The sequence below is a fragment of the Pterocles gutturalis genome, unplaced genomic scaffold (assembly GCF_000699245.1).
Source record: "Pterocles gutturalis isolate BGI_N339 unplaced genomic scaffold, ASM69924v1 scaffold28091, whole genome shotgun sequence".
NCBI classification, from domain to species: domain Eukaryota; kingdom Metazoa; phylum Chordata; class Aves; order Pterocliformes; family Pteroclidae; genus Pterocles; species Pterocles gutturalis.
Window position 1 is genome coordinate 1 of NW_010098734.1, and position 19,533 is coordinate 19,533.

General features: G+C 39.1%; 1 protein-coding gene across 1 annotated transcript in view; it reads right to left on the reverse strand.

Annotated features, from left to right (window-relative positions):
* Positions 1–2,320: 2,320 nt before the first annotated feature.
* Positions 2,321–19,533, reverse strand: part of ABI3BP (ABI family, member 3 (NESH) binding protein) — a 34,794-nt gene continuing 17,581 nt past the window's right edge. The window contains exons 7-11 of the mRNA XM_010073918.1: positions 11,285–11,364; positions 9,814–9,843; positions 8,653–8,814; positions 4,912–5,025; positions 2,321–2,808 (exon numbers count right to left, since the gene is read on the reverse strand). Coding sequence (XP_010072220.1) covers positions 2,693–2,808; positions 4,912–5,025; positions 8,653–8,814; positions 9,814–9,843; positions 11,285–11,364 — 502 coding nt within the window. The 3' untranslated portion in view covers positions 2,321–2,692. The remainder of the gene's footprint in view (positions 2,809–4,911; positions 5,026–8,652; positions 8,815–9,813; positions 9,844–11,284; positions 11,365–19,533) is intronic.

The window sequence follows — 19,533 nt, forward strand, 5'->3', positions numbered from 1 at the left end:
CCGGCAGCACCATGACCCCCCCGCCCAGCGGGTCCAACCCCTATGCCCGCAGCCGGCCTCCCTTCGGCCCCCAGGGCTACACCCAGCCGGGACCCGGCTACCGGTAAGCACCTGCCGCTGAAAAGAGGCCGCTGGCACCTACGGTTCCACCCTGACAGACTCCAGGATTTTTAATTGAGATTCCAAAGCTGTAATGAGGCAAAATGATAGCTGTTAATTGAATTCTGCTGGGGGGAGGGGAGCGACCAAACAAATCTTTCCTGCTTTAAATTGTATACGCTTCCTAGTTTAATTTGGGGCTGGGTTGTTTTTGGGAAACACTACCTAAATATGTGTAAAGTGATGGGCATTCTAGCTTGCCTTGGTGGAAGGATGTGAAAATGCTAGTTGGAAGTTGAGCCCACTTATCAGGCTTGTTTTTACTAATACCATGATGTACTAAATTTAGATTCATTTTGGAGGTGAAAGTAGATATGATGTATTATAAATTGTAATGCTCACATGGAAAACTAATAAAAACCCTGAATCTATTATTTGCCAGATCTCGATTTTAGAATTTAGGTAATGCTGAACAAGAAAACTGCGTGAAGTGTGCATGCTGGGGTATAGATACTGAGGTGCTCGGGTTTGCACAAGAGACCGGTTTTCAGGTGTGGAAATGGGGAAGCGCCATGACTACTGATTGCTTTTGCAGAGGTTATGCAGCAGTGGATGGGTTTGTGCTGCCTGCTGTTACCAACTGCCAAGTAACCCTTTTACCAAATGAATAAGAACCAATACATAAAATCTTAGAACCCCTCACTGATTTCACTTTAACAAGGGCGGGGGGAGAATTGGTTTATTACTTGAAAATTTAAGCCAAATTCATATTTTTTAAAAAAGAACTCTTAAGTAGGAACAACTTTCCACAGGTTCTTTGCCACCCAGAAAAGCTTGGGAGTGCAATTCTAGTGACTTGATTTCTAGCCAAGAAAAAGCAGATCAAGAGCTGTAAAAAATTCAATAGACCATATAACAGCAGAGGGCAAAACATTCTCCCAGTTAATATTTTCCATCTTACTGATTCTAGGAATACATAAAACTAAGTGGGGAATAAAAAAAAAGTTAACTGGAGCAAGCTGCTTGAACTCTCATAAAGTCAAATTAGGAAATTAAGTGAAGAGATTCCTACCTTCAGCATCCTCAAATACTGCTGCTCCCACATCAGCTGTGCTGTCCTGGGAGCTGTACCTGCTCCTGTTTGTGCTCCTGTCACACCTAACACGTCAGGTGTTCATCACACCATTTAACATGTGCCTGTTTCAGAATAAAGTGCTTCTGAAAGGATAGTGTTTGCCACAGAAACTAGTATTTGTTTTCACATAAGACAATAAGAAAGACATTTGATTAAAAAATATTTTATTAGGAGTACAGTGTACCTGCAATGTACTTTATAAGGTATTTTCTATAAATGACTATTTCTACTATATATATATATGGGTGTTCCTGTTTGTATTTTTTCAATACATTAGTAATGTAATGAATAACACCTTTAAAAAAACCTACATCTCTTTATTTAGTTCATAAATGTTCAAGCAATACAACAGGTAGCTTTGGGAGAGGTTTTAAACAAAATTACTGTAAAGCAGTTCTAAAGTTCAGTTATCACAATTTCCCCTTTGTCCCAAATGAACAATGTTTTAAACCACTTTTTTTTTTTTTAAATAAAATAAACCTGATTATGCTGTTAGAACTAGCTTATTTTTTCCCTGTTTCACTTATCTTTTCAAGTCCCCTTGCACTTTACTTGCCTTTGGCTTTTGAACTAGTCAGTCTTTGAAAACTACATTTTCAGGAAAAGCCCCAGCCATGGAAGCCAGTTTCATTTTTTTTATTCCATATACATGTGCACCTGTCCGCTTTAATTAGAGGAAACCAAACCCACCAACCAGCCACTGCCAAGCTCATGGGCAGCAGCTCTTAACTCCCTAGCAATAGGCTGAACATAAACTTTTGCTGGAGGTGAAGCTTTTGAAAACAATCATGGAGAAAAAAAAACACTGACATGATTATTTAAAGCTGCACATAACAGCAACCTACCTCAGCATTTTGGCAGGAGTATAAACTGTTTGTACATCTAAGGAGAAAGCGCTTCAAGTTTACTGCTTGCAGGATATTAAAACTTGTAGGGTCTCTTCTATAATTTATGACTGGGGAGACATGACAGATCTGTCTCGACAGGTAGCTTGTGGCACTTATGTTGTAAGAAGACCAGTGAATACTTAAAAACTAATGCGCATTGCATTCCATGACCAACTCTGCCATAACTGTGCCTCAAACATTTATTACAACATTGTGATAAATAATATACACACCATATCTTTTAAAATACCATATAAACCGTACCTCAAGAATAGGGAGCCAGCTTCCCTATACGTTATCCTACAACATGTCCCTAGCCTGTCTGGGATTTTTTTTTTTTTTTTTTGTAACCTAAGCACAAATTTGTAAAACTGGATAACTACAGTAAGCAGCCTATGCTATTACACAATTAATGCAGTATTGGCATTAGACTTGTATAAACCCTTGCACATCAGCAAACTTAAATATTTAAGTGCCAGGCATACCATAAACATTTCCATCTTTAAGCCTGCACTGGGCAGTCGAGCAGGGGCAGTAAGTGCCGGGCCTTTTCACCAACTTCACGTCACATCTACCATTTCCCAGGTATTGATGTTCCACACTCGTACCAGCGAACATAGTTAATTTGAGTCTCTCCACCTATTTTTCCAAATTTGACAGGTTCCTGGCGAACTGCCCTGAAATATCCTGGAACAGAGAACAAAGTATTGTTTGCATGAAGCCCTCAGACAGTACCTTCCTTTGATTTCCCTGTGAAGTTTGTATACCATTCAGTTAATGGCTAAGCTAGTCCCTCAGCTGTTAACCCATCTGCCACAACCAGGTCTGTTTGCTGCCCCTTCATCAATGAGCACTCTGAAACTGCTGGCGTTTGTCCACCCCACCCAGACAAAAGCTGAAGTGCTTGGCATAGCTGTGGCCCAGAGGAGAAGGGATGAAGCCTTCCCTTGAGACTTCTGCTCTGAGCACCCATCCATGGATGGTGCTGGCAGGGCAAGGCTGGTGTCCCCTCCTGCCCCTCCTCTGGGTGCTGCTGGGCTCTTGCCTAACCAGGAGGTTGCTCCTTGCAAAGTTACAATGACTAAAGGGTACCCGCTGCAGTAGCCTTAACACTCTTGAGAACTGAAGTAAAAATTGATGTTTGGGAATATTTCACACTGTCTCCCCAGCCCCAAGCAGAAGACCATACCTCCTGCTTTCAGCCTGTTTTCTATGACCACAAACATGCTTCCCATTCAAGCAATTAACGTTAAAAATTAAACTGAGCAATCAGTGCTGAATCCAACCCGCTCAACAGAAATGTATGTGTGGCTAAAGCATGCATGTGTGCACAGACAGACACACAATATACTGTTCTACAACTAATACATATCAGCAGTCATGCTGCCCTCCCTGCATTCAGCTCAAATATACATAGTTAATTCTGGTCTGGACAGAGTTAATCTTGCCACAGTCAGGGAGGAACTGAGCAGCAACGGCCAATCTGTCCTTTCCTCTGTTCAGTTCATTTTCTAGGAATACAAGCTACAGAAAAGGTGGGGGCTTTTTTTGGTGGTGTGTTTTTTTTTTTTTTCTAAAAATGAATGTAGCTCATGAATCAATTAAATCCAGTTGCTGAAAACAAACTGATTTTTAATGTCTTCTAAGCTGGGGTAGTGAGATTTTTATGTAGGTTTCGGTTTTGTTTTTTTTGGTTTTTTTGTTTTTTTTTTTAAATTTATAAAATCATTTTTAAAAAGTGTATCTGATACAACCGAGAGGTCTGCTGTCCTGGCAACACCAAATCGGATTCAGATAATCCCTTATATAAATAAAATACCTTTATAAATGGGCAACACTGAAAACATAGCCCTCTTTTAAAAAAGAAAAACCACATAAGAAAATGCCTTTTAGATCATTCATGTACTCAGTTTTTGGAAAACCTGTGAAAGATTTAGGCACTTCAATCACCCCCACTCACTCACTGCGATGTGTTTCTGTAATTTTGTTAGGTGTTTTATAAATGAAGCTCTACAGACAGGTCAACATGCTGGTCAACATACAATGGTCAATATTGTACTGAAAACTGTTTTGATATTTTTCTCAGTAAAATATTCCATGACACAGTCAGCATGCATGCTTGTATCAATACAGCCCGTGTTCTTACCCCACACGGGAATGGAATACCTCACACTGGCACTCCTACATACAAGCAAGGCAGGAGCTCAGCTGACAGAAGTAAAATCTTCTTCTGCTTGAGCCTCAGCAGCATGTGAAAAATAGCCAGGCAGGTCACAGCTGCATTTGGGACACCCAGTCCCATGCCCGCTTAGACCAGACTGGAATTCCAGGCACCCGGTTCAAATTAGTGCACACAGAATTACTGCAGTGTGAATTATATTTTCCAGTAATAACTTTTTAGTTTCTTATTAGCACTAAACAAAGCCATTTAATGCCCAACTGATGATTTACTGCCCTTTAAATCAACCTTGCTAGTTTGACCATATAACACTTCATGCCTCTCTGCAAACTCAAATTTGTGGTTGGGTTTAAATATGTAATACCAACTGTGAATAATGTGTTGGAATGTTTTAAACAGAAGAGGGGCTGTTGACTACGTAACAGAACCCGAGTCATAACCTCCTTTTTAATAAGTCATCCTCAAAAACTTCTTGAGTCTCTTCTGCCTGCAAAGCCAGCAGTCCCTTTCCATTGCCCACCCCAGCAGAGGGTACTAAATCCACTGGCAGGAAAAAGAAACACACAAAGGCATTGCCAAGATTTGCTACTGAGACAGGCATAAGGAATTACCATCTTTGACTGGTAGGTCTTCTTGCTGTCCTGTCCTTCCATCTAAGAATGAGTCTACAAATTGGCAGTGATCTTCTCCATGGCCCCTCTGGTCTCCTATGTTATAAAATTTTCCTGAAAGAAAATCCATATCCAGTGAGGTGAGGGCTATTTCCAAAAACCACCAGAGGCGATGGGCTGTGCTCTTCGTTCTGTGGAGAAGCCAAGGTGAACACTACGATTCTTTTCCTCTAAGGATCTGTAGCTGTAATTTGAACATTGTGTGCATACTCCAAATACACTGCTCATGGCTATAGACAAAAGTAACCTCTTCCTGGCCAAAATCTATGCCTGAATGTATTTTTCCCCTCCTAACATTTCATACAGTAAGTGAAATTCTGTTATTACGTCGAACCTCATCCTTATCATATCAAAAATGAGATAAGTTTTGCTGGTGATTTGAAGGGAAGGCAGGTTTGGTTCCACGTCAGGAAGCCCCCAGTAACTTCAAAGATGTTTTAATAGACCACCTCATAACATAGCCAAGGCCTGTTTTATAAATTATCATATTTTTACAACACGTATGTGCAAGTGATATCCTTTAACAAAGAGATGACCTCGGTATAGTAACTGCTTATCCAGAGCATGAAGTGTGCCCGTGTATTTATTTGCAGGATCACTTAATGGGACACTTGACTGCAACTGAGTAGAAAACAAGGTCTCAAGCGCCCCATGCAGTGTGGGCTGACGTTACGGGCTGTGCTTATCCTGTTAACGAGAGGACTCACAGTGAAGGAATTTTGACAGAGAGATGTTTTTACTTACTGATTTTATTTGCAAGACATTAGTGGAATTCAGTTCAGAAGATGGAGAAAAGCACGCTACCTTCTCTTCTGAGGCCTTGTCAGGAAACATTTCAGATAAACTTACTGTTTTTTTCTAAACTCCTTTATTGCACTTGTTAATACGTTCAGACTTTGGTTGTGAGGTTGAAAAGAAAGGTGAGAGCATTCAGAAATAGGCTCAGTACTCAGGTATAAGCTAAGCAGAAAGTCCAGTTACTCATTAGATGTTGGTGTCCTGTAGCCTTGAATCTGTGCCAATGTGGCCGTTTGAGAAGTGGTGAGGTGGCTGCTAATACTGCTCCCCAAAGTGCAATTAATAAAAGAGCAGCCTACCAATACACTCTCCCTTTCTCATATTTTTGTGATCTGATCAATCTCTTGCCAAAAATTCTCACCTCCAGTCTCTGTGCATGCAGTTCTGCTCTAGCTTTAGAAAATTATTTATTACTATCTAGTTTTGGCCGCAGGCATGTTTTTTTCCATAGGAGAACTGGTCAGAGGGAGTTCCTCTCAGCAATTTTTTGGTCTGAAATTAAGAACATTCAGGCTGCCCAAAACAGCTTTTTTTTTTTCCATGGCTGTTGAAGGTCACACTTAGAATTTTTTTTTTTCTTCCCTCAATAAATGCTTTTTTTTAGGTGGCCTGCTTTTCTGGAATGCCTACAGCAACTGCTCTGGAGGACTGTTAAATGAGGTCAGCAGCGGATGCTGGTTTATAGAACAGTCCTGGCATGTGTAATGTAGATCAGTTTTTCTTCATGAGAGACAGAATAAACCAGATATTTTTATGGCTAACACAAGAACAGTAACTTTCAGATACACACATTCTTGTTTGACCCACAGTATAACCTATGCATAATTCAAACAATCGCTATACATAAATTAGCAGCATTCTCAGCAACTATTAAATTCTTACTGCCCAGTTCTTTCCAGAGTAAAGGAACACACTTAAAAACATTTACCTAAAAAATGACTAGATTAATCTTTCTCTTTGGGGATAGAAATTCTAGCATAAAGCAAATTTTTTTTTTTTTTCCAGTGTACTGGGTGGTCTTAAGAAAATGGGTGGTCTTAAGAAAATTAGATACCATCTTTGTTTTATACATTGTGAATTCTGCAACACTAGAACTAAAAATTCCTGCTAAAAACCAGCACACAAAGATATGGTTGTTGACTGCCTCATACAAGAGCATTTGTAAAATGCACCCAGATTTCAAGATCATTATGCTGCTGAAAACAGCAAAGCTTTGGAAGATATTTTCAGTGTACAGTGGAACTCAGACCTCAGCACAGCCCTTCCCTACCAGCACACATTGTCCAACTGGCTGGCGCTGGCACATACCCTTCCGCTGGTTTCAGGGGCATGATGAGGCACGGTGTGACAGTGAAACACACCAGAACAGAGTTTGGCTTCAAATTGGAAACCTCACTCACATATAGAGGCCTGTGCCATGACAGTCTCTCTTAGGAAACAGGGGGAAGGCAGCTTTCCTTCTAGAGAAATATTTCTTTCAAATATTGTGACAGCTGGCACCGGTTATAAGAATTCGAGGGCAAGAACCAGGCTTAGCAAGTATAATGAATGCAACGTGGCTACCATCGTCTTTCTCCAAGCAAGTTAACTCACCACCGTTCCAGCAAGAACAAAAACAATCTAATGAAAATAGGAAAATGGGGTCATGATATATTAAACTATTCTTCTAAGTTTGAAGTAGCTTTCAGTGCATTGTTAATTCACTTGATTTAGGGCTGAAGTCTAGTCCTGCTAGATTAGCACTGCTATTTCCTCTGCTGGCTGCTTTCGTGATACCCTATGCCTCATTACCAGCGTTTGACATTTGATCACAACTGGTTAGTACAGCAACAGCTGAATGAATGATACCTCTGTTCAAAACACCCTTTTTTATTCACATAATTGCCAAGATATTATTTACGTATGAGGTATTGTACTTACTACTAACGACAGCGCTTTCCTTCCTTGTCTGTTCATGGGAGAATGGTACTGGGTGCAAGGCCAGGCAGCTTAAATTACATCAGCATGGGCTGCCCTGCACTCTCCTGCTCTTTTCTCTCCATGTTCCTACATACAGACACCAGAGCCCTGCTCCTGTGAGGTGCTGAGCTCTGAGATGGGGTACCTTTGGGTTATGAGGCACAACGTTCTGCCTAAATATCAATTAACTGAAAACCACTGTTTACAGGCTGTTTTTCCTCAGCTTACACACAGCATATGCCACTTGATTCGGGTCTTAAATACATCACACTCTACTGGCCTTAAGATACTGAACAAATCTTGAGAAGGCCAGAAGGCTGCTGTTAAGTAATAAACCATATTTTTCTTATAATAAGAAAAAAAAAGGTGTGGGGGGGAAGACGTTATAAACAAAAATGGGGAATGTGAAAAGAAAACAAAAATGTCAAAGCAGTCGAGTAAAATCTGTTGACTAGTGTTGAAACCATGTATTTATGAGCCTCACAGTAATGAAATAACCAGATGTTTACCAAATAGGATGGGAATGATTGAGTCTAACCTTGGTCTACAATTAGGTCCTAATCCTCTAACTAAGAACAATCCCAGGATACCCTTCAACTACAAATTTGGCACCTTTGCAATATATACTAGTGACTGGTAGAGACCTGGTCTTTATTAATATTTTGTATAACTCCTGGGATGCTAACAGGTACTGCAAATCAGGTGGTCACCACAGAACAATGACTCTTGAGTCTGAAAATTCAGCGCATCAGTGATTACTGAGCATAAGCAGATATATCTTTATGATTAATCTGTCTATGGACTAGATTAAGCATACCTGACCACACTTCAGCAGAACCCATCTTATTAAACCTCTTAGTTCTGGAACCACGATATCTTTAAGGAGTGTAGAATGTGGACAACATGGACTTGACTGTCTCTTACCTGTAAGTGAATCACTGAGGTATATCTGGTATCTCAAAGAATTACATAGCTGCACACCTACGAACTTCTTATACCAAGTTCTCTTCACGTATTGTTTCCCTTTGCATTCTGAATAGCTGTCTGAATTGAATGGGATTTCAGTCCAGATAGCATCCTTTCCCACTGCAGGAGAGAAAGAAGGAGGCTGAAGTATGATGCTGCATAGAAAACTATGTACAACAAATGTATCCAAATAAATAGAACTGGAAACCTTGATGGGGCAGAATGCACCACGGCACCAGTCACCTGCATTTTGAACATGAAAGATATTTCAGGGAAGTACCAAAGGGTGCAGGTACGATTAATGCAGTAAACTGCTTCTGCTCTCTGTGTGTGGTGCCAGTTTAGAATAAACTCATTCTAGGACCTTGCTGTCGGAACAATGTCTGTGCATTGTCAAAACTCTCATTTCCAAAGTGTGTGCTACAGTCACTGTTTTTCAGTGGGTTCAAGCCAGGACAGTCAACTTGCAGCAAACTGTAATTTAAAGAAAATACACTTAAAAATTAAGGGTCATGAATTATGTGCAAAGAAATGGTGTCTCAGCATTTGTCAAAGTGATGTCCATTACAAATGCAAAAAGCAGCCCAATTCACTTGAGTGATCTCAGCTGTTTTTCAAAAGCTCAGGCCACCTCCTACCAAATACAGCAAGAGTCTTCTGAGTGGCCTAAAGCAGAGCTGTATCAAGCTTTCAGAAGCAGAAAATTTTTCTAAAACATGATGGCAGATAAATAGTATCATCTGAGTTGTGCTGTGTTGACTTACTTAAAAAGTATGAAGTAGCTTATTCATTTTACAGAGCTTTGTTTTGCTTTAATGACAAGGCTGAGAAAATATGAGGCTGTCCTTGGCTCATTTGTGTACATTGGTTTGAAGCCACCCCAGCTGCCATGGGAGCACCACGTCACGTTGATTGCGTTCCGCTCAGGTAAACAAGCAGCCTGGCATGAATTCCTTAGCAGGGGTGTGGGTGGAAGGAGTGAAATCATGTGGGAATGCGGTTTGATTCCATAACTCATTTAACTGGGCAGTACAGCCACCCCCCCTCATAAAATTATGCTATCTCATTTCTGAAAAAAATCTTGATTGGAAGACACTATACTATACATAAAAGGCTTACTTGAAATTGGCTCGCTCACTCTTGGGTCCGCTGGGGAAAGAAAACAAACATTCAGTCACGCACTGTAAAATTAACTTTCACAATATTTCAATAGAAAAACATTGGTATGTGATTTTTCTACAGCTGACATAAGCTGTAATTTGTGAAACAGAAAGAGTTTTGGAAGCAAAGTTCACTTTTGTATTAAATTAAATTAAAAGAAATAAATTCCTTATGTGAAACTACAGTAATAATGAGCTTTTAAAAATTTTACTTATGGGACAATACCAGTCACAGTTCTAGTAAAAACAAGAGTTTAAACGTGTAATTTACCAGCAAAAAACAATTCTGCCACATCTTTTTAAAAATATCAATTCAAAACTTAAATACTAAAAAGGACCTCTCTGTAATACTTGCCACACAAAACTTGGCTATGAAAGCCCAAAAGTGAGAAACGGATGTGTGCAATTAAGAAAAAATAAAACTGACTGCTTAATTTGTCCAAGCTAAATAGGAGACAGAACATAAGCCTTGTAATTCATGAAAACTGCACTTGGCATAAACATTTTTTCAGTTTTAACAATCTAGGATTACAAAGAGTGTATTCACAGTTTTTAAATGAGTGGCGTAGTCTGAACTCCTCCCTGACTAATCCTTTGCTCAGACAAAACTCTCATCCATTAGTGACAGCACTAGATGAGGACTACTATATTATTACACCTGTCTCAAAACACAGATTCAGAAAGTCCTTTAAGAAAAGGCTAAATCCATTTTGTGTTTTATACGGTTCTTAACTACTATCAAGCAATAAAGGTATCTTGCTTGCATAAAGTCAACTGTAGTTAGCCCCATGGGGAACTGCAACAGGGAAAGCAAAGGCACTCTCCGATTCTCACCTCTGAGTCAGATAGGACTTGACTTGGGAACCAACCAATGGTCAAAACAGACCTGTATACACCTCTTCAACAGTTTTGCAGGAGAGTAAACAGGACGGAACAGGGCATAGTGGGACATTGATTTTGCCCAACTGCTATTTCTCAATCTTTATTTCAGCCAAAAGACGTGACTATTATACATCAGCCTTCTTGAACAGGTAGCAAAAGTGCCTATAAACAGACCAGCCCAAAGCCTTATGTTGCCCATCCAGAAGTCATTAATGAGTCAGATAGATACAAAAGGTCAGGAATATTCATCTTAAATGACTGAGCCTTCTCTAAGGATAAAGTTAGTTTCTTCTAATGAACACCAGACAAACTCTCCTGGCTTTTTCTTCTGCAGTCTGGCCATCTTACATCCTCACACCGTATAGCCCTGATCTCAGGCTGACCTTCCGTGCGTTACTGTTAACATACTCAGTAGTAAAAAGCCAGTCCGGGGACAGTAAAGAGCAAGACCAAATGTGCCAAATGGAGCAAGGCAGCCTTTCACATATCCCACAAACACGGATACTACAGCAACTGTAAATGATGGTTGGACCTTTGGAAGTTCTTACCTGATTCAGTATTGAATGCCACAACATTGCTACTTGGACCTTCACCAAGAGGGTTTCTAGGTTTCACGTGGAATTCGTAACTGGGGAATAAAGCAGAAGAAACGAAAATTTTGCAAACCAAGCATTCTTTCAGCGTGTGGAGCAAGCAAACTGCCAACACACACCTTGGTGCTACTTTTCTCCTGGAGAAGAACAAAAAGGCCTAATTTCTTGCTCTGAAAACACTGAGACATTCTTTGTCCTAACTGTATAATGCCTCTCTGAACACATAATTTACCAGTCCTCTTGATAATTTTTTTTTGCACACATACTATTAGTGTCTGATTTAATGCACCGCTGGTTTAGGTTGGTCTCCTCTCACATATGCAGTTTCGGTTCTGGCAAAGGGAGCAGCTCGGGTGAGATCAGAAGCAATCTGATAGGCAGAGATGAGTAAAGCACATTGCTATTTATTTGCACATTTCTCATTCATAAGAACACAAACCTCCGATCCAATGCCTCCCAGGCCCACCAACACTGACAGACAGGGCCAGTGGTGAAATACAGGGCATGTCTTCCAGGACACAAGCTCAGCCAAAGCAAAGATCCAATTGTTTGCATATATGCTAATAGTAAATATATGAAGTACTGAAAAGAGATTGTGCAGCATCTCTTTCTTTTCTTTTCATAGCAATGTCACACAACACCAGTTTGTACTGTAGTTCTCATGATCTCTTTTCATCACAGATGTGTTGGGAACCAAACACAGGGCTATGAAAACAGAACAAGTCTGAAGAAAAAAAATCCAAACCAGACTCCTCTGCTTAAGGCTCTCCTACCCATCAATACTTGATTAACAGTGAAGGACAGGCAACTCTGCAGCTCAGCTGAAACTTACACTTTCAGTTAAAAGCTCTAGGTAAACAGCTATTGACAGACAGTTGCAAATCTAAAAACATTACACAGAAGACAAATGAGGCAGGCGAGTTACAAGGGTGAACACTGGGACACAACTAAGATCTTACATCAAGGGCAGAGCTAGGAACAGACTCTGTATTTCCTTCCTCCCAGCACGCACTATCCCAGCAAACCACTTCTCAGCTCTCCTGGCTGCAGGCTAGCAGCACCTGGGAATTTCACTGCTCAGCAAGGGCTCAGTGCCTCCCTGTAGGACCTGCACACCCTCCATGCCCCAGCACCCTGAGGAGCAGCATATATACACCCAGTCAACAGCACCCTCTTCATGTTTCCCCATGAGCTATAAGCAAGAATCTGTCCCATGCATGCCACCTACAGAGAGACTTTTCATATGCTTTGAGTGATTCATGGTGAATCTCTCTTAACAGAGGATCTTTTTTCATCAGCGAGAGAGATCCATAGGGCACAAGTCAAAAGAACTGCAAGCCTGGAAAATGGGCCCTCATTTTGAGACTAAACACAGAGCAAAATGAGAATCCCAGAAGTGGGCAATTAAACATCCAGCTCGTGACTTGTGAAGGATCACTTACCAATGATAACTTGGTAGCTCATGGCTATAACAGCATTGTAATATATTGCTGAAATTGTTTCCAAAGAGCAATTTTCTAAAGAAAAAACCCATGCCACCCTGCATGGTTGGAAATTTGTAAACTCCATTTGCACATCCCTACAAGAGACAGAATAATCCAATCCAGATTTTGGATTACCTCTTGTTGCTTCTTGGCTCCTGCAAAACCTGAACAGCTCGCTAATTAACCTCAGTGGACTAATCATGCAGTACCAAGCAACTGTTTTCCATCCACAGTACTTCTAAGACAATATTTAACTTTGAAATTGCTTACATAAGCAATTACCTTTATTTCTAGGGTTTTCTTTTCTTTTTTAAGGGAAATACTTATGAAGATTGGTATGCTGAACAGATGCATTATGAATAATTCGTGGACATTTCTACGTGAAACATGGGCTCATTTTGAGTTTTAAAAAGTCTATTTGGAGTAATCTTAACATTTATTCCAATATGCTGCAAGACCATTTTCAGCAACTCATATTACCCTACTGTAGCAGGGAGACATTAAATTAATAAATTTAATAATAAGTTCTGGTCACAAAAACCTTTGTTATCTACTTCAAATTATTTAAACAAATGCATGCTTTTAAAATTGTTTCTGAGCAGTTAATATTCACATTGGCCATGTGGTACAGTAACTTTTTTGGTCAAGAAGTAGTCTCATCTAGCAGGAAAGGTCATTACCCAGAAAACTGTAGCAGAGCAGTTAGAGATTCCTTCTGAAGAGTCACTGAAGCGTAAATGAAGATTTGCTAATTCATTGGGTATTTTAAAGTAATAGCTAGAAAATACATTTTAGAAAATGATATACAAATTAATGCACGCTTAGAGATAAAAGACTACAAAGAAGTTTTCCTGCTTAATTCACAGGAGGAATACCTTATCTAGAGCTTTTATTGTAATATTGATCATTGATAGCTCAAAGTGGCATGTTCTACTGCTTTACTGGGAGTTTATAGTTTGACCTTCTGGATGATAATAATCTGTTTATGTCCCTTTGTACGAAATCAAAAGGCAAACATGAAGAGCAGTGCCTAGGATTCCTGACCTAGAGTTTTTTGATTCCATAGGACTGGCTTCAAGGCAAGGACAAAAACTGTGCAGGTGAAATGCTCTTATGGAGCTGGACTGGGCAGCCGCAGGGAGTTGGAAGGTAATGACACGGGCAAGTGTGAACTAAAAATCTACAGTCAGCATATTTGGAACTCACCTGAATATGTAAGGTTTCACAGATTTTGCAATCTGGATTTACATGCCTCTGTCAGGCAGAACATCACAGGCTGGACAAGACAGTGGAGGATTTTGAAACAAATGTAAGTATTTTGATGATTCTTTGAACAAATCTATTGTCCTCAAGAGCTGATATGCCCTATTTTGAGTTGCATCAGGCAACATTCTTCACAGGAAACAGTCCTTTTCACAAAAAACTTAAGTCGATGAAATTGGAGCCATCAATTCTCTAACTCCATAAAAAGACCAAAACAATAACTGAAGACTAAATATTTTCCAAGCAGTGTTTTTCAAATTGTGGTCTAGGGACCACTAGGATCTCTGCAAAAGATCAAACCACAATTGGGAAAATTATGGCAAGATTGAAACAAAGAACTAAAATCCACACACAGAGATTTCAGCTCATGTAAACATATAAACAAAATTGCCAAAAAGGAAAGCAATTAAGAAATGTCTAAAGTTTAGCTTAGTCAATTAGGGGAGGTCTTATTAATAAAGAACATTTTTTTAAACTAAAATATATACAATTCTACAGTTTTGTGGGAGGTATTTTCACACGTGTCCAAGCATCACAGGCTCCTTTCCTCTGCCAAATTCAATCCTGAAACAACAGCAGTAGCTGCAACAGTACAAGAACAACAAACAAGCAGTTTTGGAGATAAAGAGAAGTAGAAGTAACTAGTTGACTGAAAACTGAAAGAGGGAGAAAGGAAAAGTTAGAGTGAGCTCACAATTTTATAGAGTTTACAGATCTAATTGTAATTTTAAAGCCACAGTGTGGCTCTCTTCATAGAAAACCACTTAAAGTTTTCCTTTTTGTGTGTCAGGTGAGAGATTTGAAAAATAAAAATAAAATGGTGAGAAAAGGGTATTTGCTGCAATCTAATGGACTTCTATACAGCCACAAGTGAGGGGGAAAATGCTTAGAGGTTCAAGGAAGTACACAGGAAAATTTAATGAAGGGAAATAGGAAAGCTATATAATGATTATCCCATGTCTACCTGTTAGCTAAACTTATTGATGAGAAACCCAAGTCTATATTGCTTCTTTGTATCTGTGTGCTTATGATGCCAAAATGCTGCTACCCAATATATGCAGCAATCTAACGTGTGTCACACCTCTAACATCTGTAAGACTGCTATCCTACAACCTTCAGAGACTAGGCCTCCCAAATGGTCTCAAACTGCATAAGACAATAAAAGTCCTTGTGCAGGTTAAATGGACTTGGCTTACAGTAATTACTGTGCAGAGCATATTTTTCCACCATAGGAAATCGCTATTCCACATGGAACTTTGGCAAACATAGATGCTCCTGCGTTTTTCAAATCATGCAAAAGGAGAAGATTGAAGATTGCAGAACTGAAAATAGGTGAAGAGAGATTTTCACCATAGTAGGATGACTGGAGCAGCTGAGTACAGTCCTGGGACTTGAGGTCAATTTCTGGGGAGCTGCTGGTGGTTAGGTGACAATCATGCATGACTGTCTCAATGTGTAGAGCTTCTCTGTCTCTGCAGTGTGCTTGGATAGCAGTGTGATCAGATATAGCAAATAAAACTGGGTTTATGAACAGGGAATGAAAAATGAAAGAAAGAAAGAAATTTTTTGAAGTGCTGGGCTTGTTTGAGGTGTCTTTCTCCTAATCGAGTTGGAAGAAGGATGAGAGAAATAGGAAATGCTTACCCATGAAGCCTGACATCAACAGCAATTTAGTACAAAAATCTGTTATTTTTGTAAAAAAGGGTACAAAAAAACGCTAGCATTTTTCTGCCACTTTCTGCATTTTTCTGCATTGTAACTTTCACTGTAGTTCTCATTTCTTGACCCTTGCTGTTAGCAGACGCTAGCCCCTCTGCATCAATATATTTTTTTTTTCCTTGTGTGTGATTAGCACATTTTCGTTGCTAACTGCAACACAAAACAATACTAGATAATGGTAAGGACAGCATGAGCAGGCAGGTCTGAATTACTGTGTGTAAGTGCACTAAAAGCTTATTCAGTAGAGATTGAAGACTTACTTTGTATGGACTTTAAGTAAATTATAGTAACATTCTCTTTTTTTGTTTCATGCCTTTTGTAAGACATAATGAAAAAAACCTTTTTTGAAGAAAATAATCTACATGCATTATAAAAACAGTTTGGTACATGCATATGTCCTACACATTTCAAGTTTAATTTACAATTTTGATTGGTTGGATGGTTGGGTTTTTGGAGGCCTTAGATTTGTTTTCTGGGTTCTGGTTGTTGGCTCCCCCCCCCAGCATTTCCTGTTATTTGTGTTCCTCAAGAGACTTCATGGCTGAAAATATACTTTGCCTTGGGACACAATCGAACCCAAAAGTCCAAAAGAGACCACTCAAAATGTATTTTAAAATGATAAAATTATATTTGAAATCACCAAACTACTTAACCAGACAAAGGATCGGTATCTACAGGGAATTTTTACAAAGCTGTGCAATGCAAGCATCGTAAGTTTTTTGTTTCTTCTTAATATTTTTCTTCTATTAAAAATCTACACCAGCAGGCTGGTGGGACACATCCTCTACTTTAATGGCTACCTGAATTTCCCCAGAGCTGTTTGGCACATCTCTGACTTCAGTCTTAATATTTTTTATTACCTTCCAATTGCTGCCAACACAAACATGCATGAGAAATGTTTTGAACAATATTCAGACTCTTTTCTGAAAGCTTGTATAGAAATCAGTGCTGCAAAGTTTCCTGGACACCAGTGCTATGTTCTATGAACTTAATTGCCCTTAAACAAACCAACAGAATGAAAGAGGAAATATACAACTAATTAAAAAAAATATGTCAAGATAGAGCAGTGATACAGAAATAAGAACTACATATTTTGGCAGAGAAACCTGCAGAAATTGCAGAAAAAGTCCAAATGATACTGTATCAGATGACTGAAAGACTTAAATAAATAAATCAATTTTAAGGAGTTAGAAAACTCCAAAACTAGTAAAAAAAACCCCAAAAATCCTAAAATTCCATTGGAAATGGGAAAGTAGATTTGGAAGCAAAAAAATAACAACATCTGCATTTAATAGTCTAGGCTAGGAAAAGCCCATGAAAATACTGCAGGTCAGTGAAACCAATTTTAACAAAGGAAAAGATGCAGATGAGCACCATCATGACTACCCAGGAGAGAGAACGAAGAAAACAAAAACCACAGTAGGCCCCTTTAAATCTTAGGCCTCTCAGGTTTTATTACAAACAAGCACCTCAAGGAGGGAAATGCTGAACATTGTGGATAGTGACCTTATCTTGACTCACACATGGAAGATCTTGCTTGACTAGTATCACAGGATAAGTTACTGCAATACTTTATTTTAAGCACAGTTTTTAATGTAAAACTAAGAATAGATAAAGAGCACAGAGACAAGTTAGGGGGAATATTACAGGTCTCACTTCTCAAATGACTGCTTGGAAGCTAGGCTGTAATTGCTTTGACCAAAATGATCAGTCTTGTAGTTTGGCTTTGACAGTTTTCAAGGTAGAATAAATTATCCATTTCTCAAAAAAAAAAAAAAAAACCTGTGACAGTTTTCTCAGTATAAAAATTGCAGAATTTCCCTGTGGAGGATGAAAAATTAAATTGAAACATTAGTCCATACTAGCACATGCCTTCCTCTCATTTTCTTTGCTAAGCAATTAGTGACATTTGCATTAACATACAAAACCACCTCGGCCTACATTAAAGAAAATGGGCAAAGTTGGCAGTTGCAAAATCAGAAACTACCCCTAAGATATAATCATACAATAATTTAGGTTGGAAGGGACATGCGAAAGTCATCTGGTCCAGTCCCTTTCCATGACAGGGCCAACTTAAAAGCTACATTAGGTTGCTCAGGGTTGATCAACAAGCACAGTAGTGACAGACACTCACTACCTGAACAGCAGAGTAAAAACTCAGTAGCTCAGTACTTGGTTCAGACTAAGTGGCAGAAAGAAGGATGAATGGAATTTGGCTATTTTACCCATTTTACAAATGAAGGAGTAATTGAAGAATAAAGATGGCCAAAACTGCAGAAAATGTGCTATGTGTTTAAGTGTGATACTGAAAAGAGGACTGAGTGAAATGTGACTAGGATCTCCTCTAAAATTCTTGGAAATAATTTAAAGGGCAACAAAGCTAACTGCAGTACAAAGTTGTAATCAACAGCTGTGTATACATCATTATTAGATCACAGAAGCACATCTATAATAGAAATGTTTAAGCAAAAGACATTCATAAAACAAAATAAAGGCACCAGTTATATCCAATTCACTATCTGTATTATATATAGTTATCTAGCTCACACAGCATAACCATACTATATGCTTTGAGAGATTTCAGGTAAAATTTACAATCAAGAGCACAATATCTGATGACATTAAACAGAATTCTAGATTGGACCCAGAGAGCAGCTTAGAGCCAGGAACGGTAGCAGTTTAAAGAACTCTGACCAACCAAATAATGGATATCAAGATTTGAATTTTCCAGGTTACTTAAACTATGAGAAGTTTTCTAAGATGTGATAGTGAAATACTGCAAGCACCATATCTGGCAATTCTCCAGGTGAAAAAGAGGCCAACGTACTCATCCTATAAGGAAAAATCCTTTAAATGAATGTGATGTTGTCAACTCTCAGGCACGCTTTATTGTGAGAGAATGGCATGGATCCAATATGCCTCTTCTTGGGCAAAAAACTTAGGGATCTTAGCGCTCCAACAAAACCACATTGTACAGGAGCCTGTAGATTTTTTTTTTTTTAGATCAAGCAGTTGTGTTGGAAAGCAGCTGATAGTGCTCCACATTTATTTAAAGGATGTATGTCTTCACAGTTAGACATTTTGAAAACCCTATTTTACTCACATCTCAGAGTTTAGATGTCTTGCAATCAAGTTCCCAAGGACACATAAGGCTGGCATATATATTACAAGACAAATGAGATATGACAAACTGCCATAATATGCACAACTTCCTTTGTTTAGAAGTAACCCTCACAAGTTGTTGCATGCCTATGAAAGTCCATTTTCATTTCCATAGGAGCATGGTATGAGTCTGTTAAAACCAAATATGTGATAACTGTAACTGAAAGTCAGAACTCCTTTTATTTTTCATCCGGTGCATTTTTTTCTGGATCTGGTCACTTTTCAGTCAGCTAAATGCACACATGGAATACTACATGATAATCCTCTGATTCAGAGAAATTTGTCTCGCATTTAACTTCTATGTTTGGACTTACTGACAGTTGCAGTCACACATGCAATTTTTCGTGAGAGAATGTAAGAGTCTCTCATTGATGCCTCCCTAATACCGTCCAAATTTCTTAAAATATTCAAAGTCTGGCCATCAGCTCCTAATCTTTAAAAGCTGTCTTGTCAAAAGGCCAGCTCAAAGGAAGGCGGGTGTCTGGCTTACTGCAGAGCTTCCCAGAGGTGCAGCAGTATAACCTATTTGAAAGAAGAATGTGAAAGAGAAAAGCAAACAAACAGCATGATCTGGCA